This window comes from Emys orbicularis, chromosome 18, assembly GCF_028017835.1.
Source record: "Emys orbicularis isolate rEmyOrb1 chromosome 18, rEmyOrb1.hap1, whole genome shotgun sequence".
Taxonomy (NCBI): Eukaryota; Metazoa; Chordata; order Testudines; family Emydidae; genus Emys; species Emys orbicularis.
In genome coordinates this window covers 21,853,264-21,872,975 of record NC_088700.1, presented here as the reverse complement: position 1 = coordinate 21,872,975, position 19,712 = coordinate 21,853,264, and the positions used below count along the sequence as shown (strand labels likewise).

The 19,712-nt window shown below is 51.3% G+C and overlaps 1 protein-coding gene across 1 annotated transcript; it reads left to right on the top strand.

Moving 5' to 3' along the window:
- Positions 1–1,458: 1,458 nt before the first annotated feature.
- Positions 1,459–16,220, top strand: TOR4A (torsin family 4 member A). The gene is made up of 2 exons (XM_065418937.1): positions 1,459–1,681; positions 14,903–16,220. The coding sequence occupies exon 2, from the start codon at positions 14,940–14,942 to the stop codon at positions 16,218–16,220; it is 1,281 nt and encodes a 426-aa protein (XP_065275009.1). The 5' UTR covers positions 1,459–1,681; positions 14,903–14,939.
- The last annotated feature ends 3,492 nt before the right edge of the window (positions 16,221–19,712 follow it).

The following is a 19,712-nucleotide window of genomic DNA, read 5'->3' as shown; positions in this document are numbered from 1 at the left end:
TTTCGGTTGCTAGATAAGAGATTTAAGTCCAGGACCTCCATGGCAGCATTCTCTGAAATGCTTCCAGTTCCACGCACAGGCCAGTTAGACAGGCAGAACTGCAAGGTTTTAATGTGTGGACAAGACAATGGTGTTGGGACGGGGGATTCAGGTTTCTTAGGAACTGGGGAGCCTTTGGGGAAAGGACGAGCCTATTCAGTAAGGATGGGCTCCACCTTATACCAAAATTTAACCAGATTTCTGGCATGTAAAATTAAAACGGTCGTAGAGGAGTTTTTCAACTAAGGGCTGGGAGAAAGCTGATAGGGGCGGAGGAGCACATGGTTCAGACAGACACAGCCTTTAGGGGAAGATTTATTAAAGGGGATAATCTATATCCTAGTAAAGAGGAGGGGATAGAAGCTGAAAAAGTACAGGTAGAAACTGAAGAGAAACAGCCAAATTTGGTGGAACGATGATCAATGGAACACAATAATACCAGGGTACAAAATACATAGGGATGACAGAGTAGGTTGTGCTGGTGCATTATATGTGAAAGAAAGCATGGAACCAAATATAGTAAACATTTTAAATGAATCAAACAGTATTATAGAATCTCTATGGATAGAAATTCCATGCTTGAATAATAAGAGTCTAGCAGTAGGGTATATACTACCGACCACCTGACCAGGATGGTGACAGTGACTGTGAAATACTCATGGTGATTACAAAGGCTACAAAAACAGAAACCCTGGTAATAATGGGGGATTTCAACGATACCCATGAACTGGGAACATGTCACCTCAGGATAGGATCTAGAGATACAATTTCTAGACACCATCAATGACTGCTTCTTGGAGCAGCTAGTCCTGGAACCCACAAGGGGATAGGCAATTCTTGATTTAGTCCTAAGTGGAGCACAGGATCTGGTCTAAGAGCTGAACATGGTTGAACTGTTTGGTAATAGTGACCATCATGTAATTAAATTTAACATCCTTGCAGGGAGGGAAATTCTGAAGAAATCCACCACAGTAGCATTTAACTTCAAAAATGGGAACTACAGAAACTTGAGGAAGCGAGTTAAACGGAACAGTCACAAGGGTGAAATCCTTTCAAGCTGCATGGAAACTATTTAAAAACACCAGAATAGAGGCTCAAACTAAATGTGTATCTCAAATAAAAAACAAACACATAGTAAGAGGACCAGAAAAATGCCACCGTGGCTAAACAGCAGAGTGCTAGAGGCAAAAAGGCATCCCTGGAAAACTGGAAGTTAAATCCTACTGAGGAAAATAGAAAGGAGCAAAAGCTTTGGCAAGTCGAGGGTAAAAGTATAATTAGGCAGACAAAAAAGAATGTGAAGAGCAACTAGCAAAAGACACAAAAACGATCAGCAATTTTTTTTTTTACAGCACATCAGAAGCAGGAAACCTGCCTAACAATCAGTGGGGCCACTGGATGATCGAGGTGCTAAAGAAGCACTGAAGGAAGACAAGGCCATTGCAGAGAAGCTAACACGATTCTTTGCATCAGTCTTCACTGCAGAGGATGTGAGGGAGATTCCTACACCTGAGCCGTTCTCTTTAGGTGACAAATCGGAGGGACTGTCCCAGATTCAGGTGTCTATAGAGGAGGTTTTGGAACTTGTTGCCAGGGGATGTTGTGAAGACCAAAAGTATAACAGGGTTCAAAAGAGAATTCGGTAAGTCCATGGAAGATTGCTCTATTGATACATTGTATAGTGAGTTGCTTGACCACACTTTGGTTCATTACAAAATTTACTTCAGAGACCAAATAACCAGTGTCAGTCAGGTTTATTAACATGGCACAGGAAAAAGGTTCTCTATGGTTCCAGTGTCTGAGGAGCTGTCCTATGCAGTGATGTTATTTTCACCTTATGCAGAAGGTTTGCTCTCCAAAGTTACTGCTAAAGCCATAGTTTTATATCCTACATGTTTACCAGTAAAAGGTACCGTATACATCATTTTAAACTTGATTCAATCAATTAGCTTTGTATCTTGTTTTTCTGGTACCATGGTGTGCCGCTTATCTTTGTTCTGAACACAGCATGCACCATGACACACTCTTATCTTTGTTCTGGCTACATGCATTCCAGATACTAAGGGGCATGAAGACACTTCCTAAGCTTGTACCAATATAAATAGATTTGTGAGAGTAACTCCCTTTCTGTTGCTATAAGGAAACAACTGTATGTCCTGATACTGACAATTTCCCTATCTACTGAAGCCAAAGCTTACCTCAGCTAATGCTAGGTGTTATGGGATACTTAGCATATGTGAACAGGATTATAACAAAGGTACAGGCTAATTCGTGCTATATAACTGCTATATTGACACTTAATATGTGTACTTAATGCTTAAAATATATAGAATAGAATATCAGGGTAGGAAGGGACCTCAGGAGGTCACCTAATCTAACCTGCTGCTCAAAGCAGGACCAATCCCCAGACAGATTTTTGCCCCAGATCCCTAAATGGCCCTCTCAAGGATTGAACTCACAACCCTGAGTTTAGTAGGCTAAAGCTCAAACCACTGTGTATCTCTCCCCTAGCCATCAGTTCATGCTAGCAAGTTTTGGAGGAGTTATTAAACCTCATGCTTCTTGCCTTAAACCAATCTCTAACTATGTGGGATTAGGAGGTGCCCTACAGTGAGCAGAGAGATCATCCTATATCTGACTAGTGCAAGATTCCTTACACTTTCCTCTGGAATATCCGGTACTGCCACTGCTGGAGACAGGATCCATGGACCATGGGTCTGATGCAGTCCGGCATTACTATATGCTCAGTCTGGCTTCCCCTACTTGCCCCTTTCCCCTCAGGCTGTGTTCAGGGCAGGTAATTTGTAATGTTCTGTGGCAGCTGCCCCATTTCCCCACGCTCTGCTGTGCTAGGCAGGCCCAGGCCTGCCCTGCTGCTGTGCTTTCCAGATGGCTGCCTACCTGAAAGTGGATTCGGAGGCACCAGGCTGCCGGGAACGTTGTGCAGCTGGAGCAGCAGCAGAGCTGAACTTGGAAGCATTTGTTCTTGTTTATTTTCCAATGCCTCTAGATGGAGGCAATAATGTTGCCTGTCTCTTGCCCCCACTCCCCGTTCGCACGCTGCTCTGCGTCATGGCTGCATCTCTCCTAACGCTCCTTGTACCCGTGAGGGGACACTGCTAGCGACAGGATATTTCTGACCTGCTTCCGAACAGCTTAGAGAACAGGAGTAAAACCTGTCTGCAGCCGTCAGCATGTGAATACGCTGTCCATGCTGTAGAGAACGTGAGCAGGCCAGCAGCAAACACAGCTGCAGAATAGGATACAGATAAGGTCTCAGTGCAGCTGGGAGAAGGAAGCGCTGGAGATAGGGGCCACTCCCACTTGTCATTTCCTTTTTTCTCCCTGGCCAAGTCTTTTTAGACAGCTGTGTTGGTACTAAGGGGGACAGCCAGCGAGTCTGTGGCTACAGAGTCCCTTGCTTACCCTGCCTGGGTTGCTGCTGCTGCTCCATTGGCTTGCAGGCAGGGACAAGGAGTGAAGTTCTCCCAGTGAGACCCAGAGAAAAAGCTCCCTGGTAACTGTTCTCTTGCTCTCATGCTCCTCTCCCCACCCCTTCCTGCTCGCTCTCGGAGTTGCCTTTTTCTTTTCCAAGGGCCCCCAACGAGTGCTCTCTGCCCAGGGCCAGCTGGGATCTCGCTCTCCCCAGACCGCTGCGCTCACTGTGTGGGGCCACATTCTCCAACTTCGTCCCTGCAGGGCCACTTCCGCACCTTGCCAGGGCTGCCCCAGCACAGGGACCGAAACGGCAGCTTAACCCCCAGTGGCCAAATTCTGTGATTGTAACGGTGTCTTTGCACTGGGCTGGCATTTCCTCCTGGGCTATTTCCTGATCTAGGGAGGAGATGCAGTGGGGCTAGGAGGCCCTGTAGCTGGCAGACCTTTGCAGCATTTCAGTTCACTTGTAAACAGCTGGGCAGGAAACAAAGCTGGTGCCACCAGACCAGAGTGTAACGATGCTTGGCTCTCAGAGGGACGGGACACATCTAGCTGCTTGGAGGGTTCGGTCTGACTGGGCAGCTGGGAGAGGGGCCAGGCTCTTGTCCCCATTTGGTGGGAAAAGGGGAGGATCCTCCTTGTTCAGTTGTGGGAGGGATAACTTTGTTTGGTGGGTTTGGGGGAGCATCAGCCTCCCGCCCTGGTTCACTGGGCCCTGAGGGTCACTGTCCTACACCTATCAGCGCCAGCTCTTATTCGCTCTCCCATCACCCCCGTCTTTGCCCACCATTTGGCTGACCTTCAGCCTTGACAAGACAGTCTGACTTTCCTCCACCCCCTCCTCTCCTGTTACCCCGTCTCCTCCGCCAATGACTCTGAGCACACCTGCCTACGGTCCCCTCCAGCTGTCTCCTCAGCCCCGTCCATCCCTGCTACTGACTCCCCTTTCTTCTCTTCCCCCCTGCTCAGTCATGCTCCCCCACTCTCTTCCTCTGACTCCTTTCCCCAAAAGACCAAGCCAGCTCTAGTGTCCCCCATATGAGAAGAGCTGCTGTCAAAGGCGGTTCGTCTCGAACTCCCGCCTCCCCTCCCGCCTCTCCGTCACGCTAAGCTTGCCGAGGTAGCTATTGACAACTGCTGCCTATTAAACTCTCCTCTCCTTCAGCCCTGGATGGCCTCCCATCTGGCTCTGCTCTCCCCAGCGTTCTGAGGCTGGCCTCACCCCAGTCAGAACCCTGCGGGTTTGAGATTCTGCCACCCTGGAACCAGCTGCCGATTTCTTCTCATTCTAATCGTTGCTAATATTTGCATTAGTGTTTGCATTGCGTGAAAAATGCCGACTTTTCCTTGAAAAACCAAACATCCCAAAACTGCAAAAGTGTTGGCCAAAACCGGAAACTTTCCATCTGGAAAGATCAAAACATTTTACGTAGACCTTTTTGAGCGAACCAAACGATTCTGACATTCCCAAATCAAAATGGTGCATTTCGGCATTCCTAAAATCCCCCGGTGTAGACAGTCACATAGCTACTTTTCTAGTGTGAAGTCATAAACTACATTCCATTCTCCATTGCTTTCACTGACAGAGAATTGAGCAGTTTTCTACATATGTTAATTTCTGAAACATTTCACTATCCTGCCTGTTGATAGGGTTGCCAACTTTGTAATATTTTAAAAATGGACACTCCAGCAGAAGTGCCCGAACCTTCCCTGTCCCACCTCTTCCCCCCTGAGGCCCCACCCCTTCCCCCTGAGGCCCTGCCTCTGCCCCACCTCTTTCCCAAGGCACCGCCCCCATTTGCTTCTTTTTCCCCCTCCTCCCATCACTTGCTGCTTTCCCCCCCTGAACCTGGGTCAGGGGGGACTCACCTGCAGAGCCGGGGCTGGGAGCTGCAGCCGCCCAACGCAGGTAGGAGGCAGCCCTGGCTGAGTAGGGGCTGGTGTGGGTGATGATCCGGCGCCTCCCCGCCTGCAGTAACCAGACATTGGGTGTCTGGTCAGTAGTACTGACCGGACACTGTCAGGTCCCCTTTTCGACTGGACTTTCTGGTCAAAAACTGGGCACCTGGCCACTTTACCTGCTGAAGGAGCCAATGTCCAAATGTACCTACGTATGGATGTTTGTTGTGCTAGGTGGCTTTGTTTGGCAGATATAGGGTGACAGAAAAATGCAAATGAGTAAAAATATTTCCAAGGAGCTGTTTTAAGGTGAAAATTGCAAGAGTCTAGAGCCAGATTCACAAAGGTGTTTAGGCACCGAAAGAGGCAGATAGGTGCCTAGTGGGATTTTCAAAAGCACCTAACTCCCATTGACTTTCCCTGGCCTGTTTGTTTAGTCAGCTGTCTGTTGTGTCTTGTTTTGAAATTGTAGCCGCTGGGAGGCAGGGCCTGATGTTTACCACACATTTGTATAATGCCTCATTCAATGAAATGACAGAGGCTGTAGAGCACGACACCAATAGTAATAATAGCATGTTTATTAATAGAAAATCGCCATCATGTATTGTCGGTGCAGTTCCACTGGGGACTGTAATGGAGGTGCTGCAGTGGTGGTAGAGCTCACGCAGTTTTCTCACAGTGTCTAATTCAACTTCTCTGACGTCGAGTATGGCTAGCTGGCATAGTTTAAAAACTCTTGGGTGACAGAACTTCTGTTGTCACTTTGATCACAGAGCTACTCTGGTAGGAGATTCCTGGCCTGCTTTGCGTACTTATGACTGCAGTTTTCTTTGCAGAGCATGTTTCAAAGCGAAGATTGATTGCATGGTGGTTGGTTTTGCTTGCTAGGCTCATTATTTATTAGTGAATTCAGTACAACGTTGGGTAAAATTTTATTGAAATGTTGAGTTTTGACATTAAAACCAATTAAGTAGTGAAGTATAAGAACAAACTAGCTGTAGCAATGCTGGGTAATTTGTACTGAGTACCTGACTTATTTAGTATTAGTTTTACTATTAATTTGTTTAGAAATGTCTATTATGGAATAATTTGGGAATTATTATCAATTGTGTTTATGTCGGTAGTACCGATGGGCGACCCCAGAATGGGGTCCCATTGTGCTAGCGTCATTTTCACCCTCATGGCAAATCCCAAATGGGACATAGAATCCTTGAGCTCAAGCACCCCCAGATCAATCTCTGTGCTGTACAAATACAGAGTAGTAAACAGTCTCTGCCCTGAAGAGCCTACAGTCTAAATAGACCAGACAGACATAGGGCAGGGAAAGGGGTAGAACACACCAGCAGATGGCATGGTAGGGCCATGCCTTTTTTTGTGGGGGGTGTTACTTAGGAGGGGATCAACTACATGAAGGGAAGGAGGGGGAGAGGGACAGGTGTGGATTAGTGGAGCTGAGGTGGAGAGGAGGGTTGGAGCAAACAGCCAATCAGCACAGGACCCAGAAAAGCCAGTCAAAACCAAGGTACTAAGACAATAATGCAAAGAATCAGAAATTCAGAATCTAACTCAGAATATTTCATTACTTCATCTTGTGTCTACCTTACTTACGGAATGGACACGCTCTTTGACCAATCATCAGAAACGAAATTTCTTCCTTCCTCCTTCCACCCCGTCCCACCACTGCACGTACCATTTGACTCAGGGCCACAGCCGCACCGTGAAGGGGGAGGGCTTGGAGAGCTCAGTTTGTAAGAACAGGATTTACATAGGGTGACTATATTTCCCCAAAGGAAAACGGGACACCGTGTGGGGCGAGCCCAAGCCCCCCTCCCTCCTTGTGCGGGGCTGGCATCGCTGCTCTCCTGACTTCCTGCTACTGACTTCCTGCCTGCTCTTCCGTCCAAGCCCTGCTCCCCCCAACTGATCAAGTTGGCAAGAGCAAATGAAACAAATGCACACTTTTGCAAAAAAAGTCAGGACGGCCGGGACAGGGCTTAAAAAAGGGACTGTCCCGGCCAAAATGGGACATACGGTCACCCTAGATTTACAGCTTTGCAAACATGCTGAACTGAGCAGACCTGGGTTTCCCAGGAGAGCTTGGGTGCTATCTGCATTCATGCTCTAGGCTCCTCCTAGTCCAGCAGTCACCCAAACACACCGCACACAGGGCACCTGCCTCAAAACCTGCAGTTACTACCGTTACAGACGGCGTGGTAAAGTACAGTCAACATTAGATAGATCAAACCATTACCGCTGGGCAGCACAGTTACCTGGCAAATCAGCATCAAATGGGGGCAGTGGAGAGAAACATTCACCTTGGCTCTGAGCGTGTTGGCATCAAACAGCTCCATCAACTGCACCCCAGACACGCCCACAGCTTCACCCTAACGCTCTTAGGAAGAGAACATTTCCCCCAGCCCCGTACAATTAACTTTGTGATTCCCCAAATGTCAGGCAGGAGCAGAAACCATTTCTTTATGCAAGAGAAGCATATTGCATCCAAGTCAGGTCTACCTCTGGCTCCATGAAAATCTCCCTCTCTAGGATGCTGACATCTGGTTATGGACCATGGCCTGCAAATGCACACAAGCCGCACGTCCAGCACTACTGCCGTTACCACTGGCCATGGCATACTCCTCTTAACTCAGCCAGCCAGGGAGACCGATAAGGGCAGCGCCAGGTCTCTGCTAACAGAAAGTGCAAAAGTGTATGGGACACAGTGACACAGGATGGCAGACTAATGGTGAGATCCAAGGCCTAGCACCTCCAGGCAGTGCGATCCGCTCTTCACCCCCCTCTCAAGGCCTGACAGGAAGCCATGCTGTGGAGGGCTGGGGGCTCTCCGGGCTCTCCCCGTACCATTGAGTTCCTGGTGAAACACGGCAAGACAGTCTGAGATTCTCTGGCTGGAGCCTTAGTGATGGAGCTTGTCCCCTCCCCCACACGCTTGCTCACGGGGAGCCATCCAAACCCAAAGCTTGTGAGATGGGGAGGAACGAGTGAAACTGAACTGAAAGGTCCCTATGCCCGCGCAGGGACGCCTCCATTTCCAGGCATCTCTAGGAGCCTGCGCACGCCCCTCTGCCCAATAGGATCTTTCCGGACAATTTAGCTTTAATAACTTTCACTTCCTGGCTTGTCCCATGGCGTTTCCCTGGTTACTCATGGGCATCTGAGCTAACTGGTTCCGCTACTTCTGGCAAAGTCCTAACGGTGACATTATCCAACACAAGTTTCATAGACTCACTTTCATGGTACTAAATATTCAGTGTTGCCAACTCTTGTGATTTTGTCCTGAGTCTCACGGTCATTATTGTTTCCTTAAAGCCCCAGCTCCTGGAGTCAAGTGGGACATGCAATGATTTCAGCCTTCAGTCTTATAGAAAAAGTTAGTTTCCAGCCCTCCTGGATGTGCAGAAAGCTTCAAAATGTGACCCCGGCGCACCCTAAAGGCTCAGAAAGGCATTTAAAAAGAACACCACATCTGTTATTTGTACATAATCTCCATGATTTTAAAGCCAGTCTCATAATTTTTGGTAGACCTAACTCATGATGGTTGAACATTTGGGGTTGGCAATGTAAGTGCCTCCTACAGGTCTGTGAGACACGGTTCCCCAAACTCCCTGCGTGCACAGAGTTTGCTGGATCTCAGCTGTAGTGATGAAGGGCTAACAAAGTTAGTGTTACAGTGACACATCTAACAATCAGAACTATCCAGGGAATAATTAGGACCTCTCAACTATTCAAAAAGCAGAGTACTCCACTCAGAAGGAAGTGGGGGAGAATGAATTCGCTCCCCTGGCTGGCTTAAGCCATATTTCACCTGTGTGATGTCTAGGCCTGAAGAAAGTAGAGGAGTAACTGGAGCGAGGCCAGCTGGAGGCTAATTTCCCTGGAAGCAGAGAACTGGGCAAAATTACTCATTGCTTACTGTCCCTACGTGCAGTTTTGTTGTCTTGTCTTTTAATTTGTTTTGTGGTGAATGACTCATGATTTACTCTCACGATAGCGAAACAAAAACCCGCGTGAATAAATCGTTTACCAAGAGGTGGCTTAGATGTTTCCGGCTTCCACAAACGAAATGGAAAGACGGCAAAAAGCAAACATACTCTCTGCCCTGGCAAAGAGCTCGGGGGGGACCAGCAGGCTGAGTGGGAGGGTGATGCCTAATGGAGACTCTCTTTGCCACCATTCATTGGCCTCTGGGGTCTGTGTCTACAAGGTCATCACAATTGGCACTAACTGGCCCCTTTTGTGGCAGCCTCAGCTTAGGCCAAGAAATGACAAGGGGGTGGAGAATTAAATACCCGCTCCCTGTGGAGTTGCTTCCTCCGGGTGCATGGTCTGGGAAGGGGGAAGAAACGTCTGTGGCTCGGTGGGTGAAGGGGTCAGAGGAGGAGGGGTAGCCCCTGGCCACCCGCTACTTGGGCCAAGGTTCTCTTGGCTGATCTGCCCAGTCTCCTCGCTCTTCCTCCCTCGGGGCCCGTCTTCCCTTCTAGGGTTCTGCTCCTCACTCTGCTGCTTCCCGTGGGGCTCCCCTGCCCCCCTTCCCCTGGCTGCTGCTCCTGCCATTCACCCCAGGACACCCCTGGGCAGTTCGCCTGCTCCCCTGCACACGCTGCGGCTGCTGCTCCTCCCCCAGGGGCGCCCCGCAGCAGTTCTCCAACCCAGCAGTGGTCCCAGCCAGGCCGCTCCCCAGCCCTTCAGGTGCGTCTGCCGCCCCTGCGCTGAACTGGGCTCCAGGGCTCCCACAGGGGGACCAGGCCAAGGATGGAAATGGCCAGCTGAGGCCAGCGCTCGGGCTCCTGGTGCCGTTAGGCCCCACGGGGTGGGCGGGAGCCGAGCTGGGGAAGGCGGGGGAGGCTGGCAGCATGGCAATGCCCGCAGGCGGGAGCTGGCTGGGCTGCAGGGACAGGCGGACAGTGGCCCAGGCAGTCGCCATGCAACCTCCGTCTGTGCCACCCCACCAGGCTCTCCTGTGGCACTGCCCCCTGGCTGCGGGCCCTTCACAGGAGAGCTTCAGCAAAGTGCAGGAGCTCCCCGCCGCGCCTGGCTGCTGGCTCTGCGCTGCCCCGCGAGCTCACTGCTGTCCTGTGTGTGCCACTGGAAAGCACTGGCCACTAGGTGGCGCAGCCGGGCAGCATTTTCCCAGGCCCCGCTGCCTTCCCACAGGTGCACCTGTGCTAGGGCCTGGAAGTGAGTGACCTGCAGGGGAGCAGCGGGCGCAGCGCCTGGCTGGGGGCAGGGGGCGAGTGGCCTGCAGGGGAGCAGCAGGCGCAGCGCCTGGCTGGGGGGCAGGGGGCGAGTGGCCTGCAGGGGAGCAGCGGGCGCAGCACCTGGCTGGGGGGCAGGGGGTGAGTGGCCTGCAGCCTGCAGGGGAGCAGCGGGCGCAGCGCCTGGCTGGGGGGCAGGGGGCGAGTGGCCTGCAGGGGAGCAGCAGGCGCAGCGCCTGGCTGGGGGGCAGGGGGCGAGTGGCCTGCAGGGGAGCAGCAGGCGCAGCGCCTGGCTGGGGGGCAGGGGGCGAGTGGCCTGCAGGGGAGCAGCAGGCGCAGCGCCTGGCTGGGGGGCAGGGGGCGAGTGGCCTGCAGGGGAGCAGCGGGTGCAGCACCTGGCTGGGGGCAGGGGGCGAGTGGCCTGCAGGGGAGCAGTGGGCGCAGCGTCTGGCTGGGGGGCAAGGGGGCGAGTGGCCCTGCAGCCTGCAGGGGAGCAGCGGGCGCAGCACCTGGCTGGGGGGCAGGGGGCGAGTGGCCTGCAGGGGAGCAGTGGGCGCAGCGCCTGGCTGGGGGGCAAGGGGGCGAGTGGCCCTGCAGCCTGCAGGGGAGCAGCGGGCGCAGCGCCTGGCTGGGGGGCAGGGGGCGAGTGGCCTGCAGCCTGCAGGGGAGCAGTGGGTGCAGCGCCTGGCTGGGGGGCAAGGGGGCGAGTGGCCTGCAGCCTGCAGGGGAGCAGCGGGCGCAGCGCCTGGCTGGGGGCAGGGGGCGAGTGGCCTGCAGGGGAGCAGCGGGCGCAGCGCCTGGCTGGGGGCAGGGGGCGAGTGGCCTGCAGGGGAGCAGCGGGCGCAGCGCCTGGCTGGGGGGCAGGGGGCGAGTGGCCTGCAGCCTGCAGGGGAGCAGCGGGCGCAGCGCCTGGCTGGGGGGCAAGGGGGCGAGTGGCCCTGCAGCCTGCAGGGGAGCAGCGGGCGCAGCGCCTGGCTGGGGGGCAAGGGGGCGAGTGGCCCTGCAGCCTGCAGGGGAGCAGCGGGCGCAGCGCCTGGCTGGGGGCAGGGGGCGAGTGGCCTGCAGCCTGCAGGGGAGCAGCGGGCGCAGCGCCTGGCTGGGGGGCAGGGGGCGAGTGGCCTGCAGCCTGCCCGGGCAAGGCTCATGTCACAGGTGAAGCTAAGCCCCGTGTGTTTTATCTGTGCTGAGGGCGCAGGGCTCAGGCAGGGCCTTGGAGGCGAAGGCCAGGGGTGGGGAGCAGATTATGATGAAACGTCCCAGCAAAGCCCTTGTCTCCGGGGGGCGTTTTGAGGCCTGTGGCTCTCACATCTCGGCTGTTTCTCAGCGGAGGCAGCTGCACTTTCCCTCGCTGCGTTCCCGCCATAGTACCTGTGGGAGGTTAGGCCTCACCCCCGGACCGGAGCACACGGGGATTGGTGTAGCGTGGCTGCTGCAATCTCCTCCCAGCGGTGGTTGCATGTCAGTGGTGGGTGAAGGAGTCCCAGCAGCCTGGGAATCCTGCTGGGTGAAAGGTGATCCCTCGAATTCGATTGTACTGTACAAGTGATGCCTGTCAGAGCTCAATAAGAGCCACCCCCGATGGCTGCCTAGTAGCTGGGGAATGATGCCCTGTCTCCATTGGTCATTCCTGTCCATTCCTCATCCACGGGCAGGTCGCTTGTAGGGCAATGCTGGCTCTGGCTCTCCCACGGGCAGGTCTCTTGTAGGGCAGTGCTGGCTCTGGCTCTCCCACGGGCAGGTCGCTTGTAGGGCAGTGCTGGCTCTGGCTCTCCCACGGGCAGGTCGCTTGTAGGGCAGTGCTGGCTCTGGCTCTCCCACGGGCAGGTCGCTTGTAGGGCAATGCTGGCTCTGGCTCTCCCACGGGCAGGTCGCTTGTAGGGCAATGCTGGCTCTGGCTCTCCCACGGGCAGGTCGCTTGTAGGGCAATGCTGGCTCTGGCTCTCCCACGGGCAGGTCGCTTGTAGGGCAATGCTGGCTCTGGCTCTCCCACGGGCAGGTCGCTTGTAGGGCAATGCTGGCTCTGGCTCTCCCACGGGCAGGTCGCTTGTAGGGCAATGCTGGCTCTGGCTCTCCCACGGGCAGGTCGCTTGTAGGGCAATGCTGGGTCTGGCTCTCCCACGGGCAGGTGAGGATTTTCCTAGTTGCTTTTTGCTCGGACATCTTTTCAGTTCCTGAGAGTTTGTTATTCACACACCCCCCTCCCCCAGTTTTTGTGTCATCTGCAAACGTTATCAGTGATCACTTTATGTTTTCTTCCAGGGCATTGTGAAAAATGTTAAATAGCGTAGGGCCAAGAACGGATCCCTGCGAGACCCCACTAGACTTGATGATGATTGCCACTTTACAATTACATCTTGAGACTTATCAGTTAGCCAGTTTTTAATCCATTTAATGTGGTTAATTTTATATCATTCTAATCTATTAATCAAAGTGTCAAGTGTCATGTGGTACCAAGTCAAATGCCTTACAGAAGTCTAAGTGTATTACATCCGCACTATTACCTTTATAAACTAATGTTGTAATCTTATCAAAAAAAGATATAAGGTTAGTTTGACAGGATCTGTTTTCCATAATCCCATGTTCATTGGCATTAATTATATTATGCTCGTTGAATTGTTAATATTATTTGAGTCCCATACCAGCTGCTCCATTAGTTTGTCCAGGATCAATGTCAGGCTGACAGGCCTGTAATTACCTGGATCATCCCATTTACCTTTTAAAATATTTGCACTTTAGCTTTCTTCCAGTCTTCTGGAACCTACCTAGTGTTCCCAGACTTATAGAAAACCCACTTTAACAGTCCAGAGAGCTCCTTGGCCAGCTCTTTAAAAATTCTTGGATATAAATTTTCTGGACCTACTCATTTAAAAATTAAAAAACCTTTATTATTGTAACTCCTGTTTAACATCCTCCTGAGTTACTGCTGGATAGGAAAGTGTCTCACTGTGGGGAGGTCTCTGGATAGTCCAGGGCAGGGATCTGGGCAGTGTAACTTGTTGCTGTGTTTGGTTTGATCTTCCCAGTGACTCATATATTGGTGTTTTAGGTTCTGGTCTAATGTTACGAGTTAATATCCCGAGCTATCTGCAGTGCACAACGACAAGTTTTATTGATCCTACAAAACCCAGGACCTGTGTTACTTTTGCTGAGTACCATCTACTGGCACCTTATCTGTCAACTAGCTTTCACAGCTCCAACATTTATAAGCTTCACTCTGTGTGTATGTCCAACAGCTTCTATTTGTGTGTGTGTGTGTGTGTCTGCACGCACACGCATGTGGGTTCGTACATCTAGACGTTTCTCCCTTTCAGTGTGTGGAGTATGTTTGCTTGTGTATGTCCTGCGTTTTCTTTCTTTGTGTGTGTATGGTTGTATCTAGCCGGGGAACGGTGGATTTAAGGCTGGGACTCAGGTTATCTGGACACAATTGGTAGTTCTACCACAGATTTCCTGTGTGACCTTGGGTGAGTTACACGGAGTCCAGTTTTCAAGTGCTCAGCATCTACCACTGGAGCCAAGTTTTCAAAACAGCTCAGCACCCAGCATGCTCAGGTCTTCTGAAAATCTGGCCCTTTACTTCAGTTGCTAAATGGGCAGTGAGCTCTTTTGTAAAACTGGCCCTGATAGTGGGTGCTGAGCTCTTTGCAAACTATGGTCCTTAATCTCTCTGGGCCTCCGTTCCCCATCCGTACAATGGGAATAATAGCACTTCCCTACTCACAGGGTGTTGTGAGGACAAGTTCAGTAGTGTCTGATGGGTGCTCAGAGTGATGGGGGCCATAAAATTACCTGGATTGATACACAGCCCCTGAGTGGGTGCACCTCTAACAGCTTCTCTCTCTCAATATCCAGAGTCTTTAAGGCCAGACGGGACTATCACTCCATCTAGCCTGAGCTCAAGAGCCGTAGAATTTCACCCTGTTGCCTCTGTATTGAGCCCGATTACTTGTGTGTGGCTAAAGCATCTTCGTGAAAGAGATGGAGAATCCACCACGGCCCTTGGTGGGTTGTTCCAGTAGTTAATCACCCGCACTGCTAAACAGCTGTGCCTTCTTTCTAATTTGAATTTGTCTGGTTTTAACTTCCAGCCATTGGTTCTTGTTCTGCCTTGCTCTGCTAGATAAAAGAGCCTGGTATTTTCTACACAGGGTGGGTTGTAGCCCACGAAAGCTTATGCTCTAATAAATTTGTTAGTCTCTAAGGTGCCACAAGTACTCCTGTTCTTTCTACACAGGGAGGTATTTATGCACCATGATCAAGTCACCTCTTGCTCTTCTATACATTTATTTTCGCACTGTCTTTGTGTTTTTTAGAGAAGACACTTTGAATGGTTTATGAGAAGAAAGCAAGATGGACGGAAGTCAGCCCCGCACCGAGACTCCCACGGCTCCCAAGAAGATCTCTCTGCTTTCCTCTCCCATGCGGGCAGTCATCCGTCTGCGACGAAAAGTCCAGTTCCTGAAGAAAAGCCGCCTGCATCTGAACCTTCCCAGAGAACAATCTCCAGAGCTGGTCCAAACTAGGCTGCTTCAAAGGCAGATTTCCTTGAGCCGAACAAGCCTGTGTAACCCTTCGATGGCCCTCTTTAATCAAGCCACCTTTGACAGTTCTCAGTACTTCACCTTTGACACCTCTGTGGACCATTCCGTGGTGAATAAATACAAACGGAAGAAGACCCGCAGGAAGTCCAGGGTGGTGTTGTATCCAGAAAGCTCCAAAAAGTATCTTCCAACAGAGCAAAAGAGTAAAGCAAAGCGCTGCCTTCTCTTGCTCATTGGCATCATCTGCTTCCAAATACTAAATGCTATTGAGAATCTGGATGACAACCTTCAGAAGTATGACCTAGATGGGCTGGAGAAAACCATGCACCGGGAAGTATTTGGGCAGAAGGTGGCTGTGGACAGAATTATGGAATTGTTGAAAGAATACCTGGCCACCCACATACACAACAAGCCATTAGTGATCTCCTTCAATGGCCCACCTGGGGTTGGAAAGAGCCATGTTGGATGGCTGCTGGCTAAACACTTCCGTTCAGTCATGGACAATGACTTTGTGCTTCAGTACTTTGTGATGCACCACTGTCCAAACAAGGAGGCTACTCCTGCTTGCCAATCGGATTTGTCTGAAAAGATTTCCGAGATGGTCACCAGAGCAGAAATAGAAGAGAAGATACCATTGTTTATTCTGGATGAGGTTGAGCTCATGTCTCCAGTCCTGCTGGATACGCTCAGCAGATTCTTCCAACCGAACCAGACCAACGAGTTCCTCAATGCCATCTACGTTCTAATAAGCAACGTAGGGGGCAGTGAAATCACAACGTTTGCCCTCCAGAATGTTTCCAGTGACCTTCTGCACCAGCAAAGACAAACAGAAGAACTGCTGTACATTATCCAGCCTGTTCTGACCCACTTCCACCCTCTTTGGAAGTCTGCTGACATCATCCCATTTGGTCTGCTGGAGAAGAGTCATGTCATAAACTGCATCTTGGAGGAGATGATGCGGGAAGGGCTGTATCCCGATCAGAGCCATATTGAGAATTTAGCTAGCCAGCTCAGCTATTACACTACAGGAGGCAGGGAGTACGCCATAACTGGCTGCAAGCAGGTCGGAGCCAAAGTCAATCTACTGTAGCAGCAACCATAAATGAGAGGCCAAATCCTGTTCTCGGCACTTTGCACTCAATGGAGATAGCCTGGCTGTACACTGGCATGACTGACAGCAGATTTTGGCCCAAGATGCATTTCTTCAAGAGGACAGATATGAAGCTGTCCCAGTGACCACGTTATAAGAGGGTTCCAGGAGGCAGAACAGCAGCTGTCACCTCTTCTAAGATGAGCTCTGTTCTCCTATTGATTTATTGGACTTGAGTCACTGAACTCCCACTGTCCTGCAAATAATCCCCTGTTGACTAAGGCCAGGATCTTTCGCTGAGGATATGTCTGCAAAGCAGTTGAAGGCCGGGTCTGAGCCCGGGCACAAGCCAACCCCCCTTGTGTCCACACTGTACATGTGCTAGCCTAGGGCTCCAGATCCAAGGTCCTAGTACCCTGCAGGGCTGGAAGATCCGAGCCCTATTGCTTTCCTGTGTGTACGTGGCCCCAACTTGATTTGGGTCCGGAAGTCCTCTGGATGTATCCCAGAGTTCCCGGCGGCAGAGGAGCAGCGCTGCAGGCAGCCAGCGCAGCAGCTGGAAGTGCCATTACTGCCTGGCAGAGCACGTTCCCTGTTCCTGCTCCTCTCACAGTAGCTGCTCCTGCTCCGGCTCCTCGCTGCTGCGCGCAGGGGTGGCTCCAGGCACCAGCGCATCAAGCGCGTGCCTGGGGCAGCAAGCCGCGGGGGGCGGCCTGCCGGTCGCCGTGAGAGCAGCAGTCAGGCTACCTTCGGCGGCTTGCCTGCGGGAGGTCCGCCGGTCCTGTGGTTTCAGTGGCAATTTGGCGGCAGGTACGCTGAAGGCGCGGGACCGGCGGACCGCCCACAGGCATGCCGCCAAATCCGCGTTCCCAGTGGACCTCCCGCAGGCGCGCCGCCGAAAGCCGCCTGACTGCCGTGCTTGGGGCGGCAAAATACATAGAGCCGCCCCTGGCTGCGCGGAGTTTGCCCAGAGTAGGAAGCAAAGCTGACAGGTGGGAGGTGGCTCCTGGGGGTCATCCCTCCGCTGGCTGTGCTGAGCCAGAAGCTCTGCCGCTCGCCCTCTGTGCTGGGCGGAGCTTGGTCCTGGGCCCACCCTGCCCTCCCTGGGGCTGTGTGTGCAGGGGCACCCGGGCAGTGGGCACTGTCAGGGTGGTGAGTAGGAGCCACCCCCCAAAACTTCCCCACAGCCTCCTGGGGATCCCTTATCCCTGCCTCCCGGGGGGCGTCAGGAGCCGGGATAAGGAGATTTCTGTGAGGTGCTGGAGCATGCTTCACCCCAAGCCCTGGCCATGCACTTTACCGCTCCGCAGCCAGCAGCAGCCAGGCGGGGTGTGTGTGTGTGTGTGTGTGTGTGTTTTTCCTCTGATACCTTCATTAGGTTGAACTTCTGTGCACTGCAGTGTGCATGCCAGAGCCCTAGGTTTGAGCACGGGTCAGAAAATCCTTAACCTAGGGTTAAAATGCAACGTAGACACTCAAGCCCAGGGTTCCCTGACACAGGTTAGCTGACTCGAGGCCCACTAACCCGAGGCTTACATTGCTGTGTAGACAGCCTCCAGTCGTATTGCGACCTCTTTTGTGTCCCTCATACACACACGTACCTAGCAGTTTATTCATTGGCGATGTCTCAGCAAGTCTAGGAGATGAGAATAAATCCCCCAGTATATGTACACGGCAGAAGTGATTTAATGTGGGGGAGATGGAGAGACATTTGGGGTGACACTCATCAGCATGCTTAGCTGGGTCTCACTTTGTCTTCAGACTCAGAATCTGCAATCTCTGCCTTTCCAGGGTCTGGCTGGACCTGCGATAAAGGCTAACTGGCTTAAGATCAGTCTAGCCAAGCTAGAGATGATGCTGGCAGATAAGGGAAACATTTGGAATAGCTGATGCAGACTGTGACTGTTACCCACCGACCCTTGGTGTCAGAATTATGCATTCTTGGGTTCTTTTTCTCCACGGCTGCTCTTGGATTCCCTGGCAACAGCAGTCTCCTGGAATATGTTCTACCATCTCTGGTTGCCTTAGAAGTTGTAGCCTGATGCAGACTGTGCCTTTGTCACTTCCCGGCTAGATTCCTGCAATGCACTTTTCTTGGGACTATCCTTGAAGACTACTCGGAAGCATCAGCTAGGGGAGAATTCAGCTGCCTACTTGTTAAGGTCTTCCTCATGTGGCCTTGGGTATAAACTCTGCTGCTTGTTTTGTTTCTGAGAACAATTCACAGCACTGATTATCTAGAGAGCCCTTACATGGGAATTCACAGGTGCAAGGTAATGTGCATTTTGAACACTTTGTGCACATTGCTGGGTTCGAAAACTACGCTAGAACAGGCGCTGGGCATCGTGTGAACAGCTCTGTGAAACCCAGACTCACTGGGCAGCAGCCGTCAGAAACAAAAATATCAAGTTGCAGGAGGACTAGGAGACGAAACAGCACTGAAAAATATGATAATACCATTGTTATGGAGCGACAGTCACCTCTCTACTGTTAAAGGTTGTAACCAGCTTCCATTATAAAGCCCTGTTCTAGTCCTGCTGTAACCCTAGCTTGGAAATCTGGTACATGCAAAGTTTCAACGAAATGTATACAACTGTATACAGGTCTTTATAATATTCTCCCAATTAGAAATACTGTCTGTTGTCTAACCTTTCTGCGTCTCCGTCTAGCTCAAAATCAGTTTGTTGTCTTCACACTTCCTGTACAGTTAACTCTCCTTGAACATTCATGTGCAGTGGAAGAATTGATGAAAATAGCATGTAATTAAGCAAAGGTGTTGGTGACTTTTTTATAGGCCCAATCCTGTTTGCATTGACTTCATTAGAATTATGTGAATAATGGATTTTTTTTTAGTGGACATTCTGAAATATAGATCAAAATTTGGTTTGGATCCATTTTTTAAAAAAAATGTCTAAGTAAATTTCAAAAAGAAAAGTCATTTTGAATCAAACCCCCAAAATATTTCATTTGGAAAATGTCAAAACAAAATGTGGACTTTTCAACAAAACAGTTTAGTCAATTTGACACAAATTCACAAAAGGTTTCAGTTGATGCAAATCTGCATCTATCAGCAAAAAAAAAATAAAAAAAATTTCCGACCAAAAGTTTTACCGAGCTGTACATTTCAATGGAAGTTCTGGGTCTGATCCTGTCCCTTTGATTTCAACAAGAGGGATTTTTTCTCATTGGCTCCAGTGAATGAGCATGAGACAGGGTGTGCGTCTGTTGTCCGGAAGCACCTTACAAAGAGGCTGGCTTTCGCTAAGGACTGACCGTGAGTGCTTCTTTTAGCTCAAGTGTTGGGGTTCGCGAGGAGCCGGTCACCTCTCCATGGTGGAAGCCGCAGCCCAGCTGCCATTCTCAGGCCAACACTCACTCGCCAGCGCTCAGAAATCATCGTGCGAGGTTTGGAATTTTTAGGGCTCACTCTCTAGCAGCTGTTCTGAAAACCTGGAGCAAGCATAGCGGGAACTTTCTGAGACTCGGCCATAA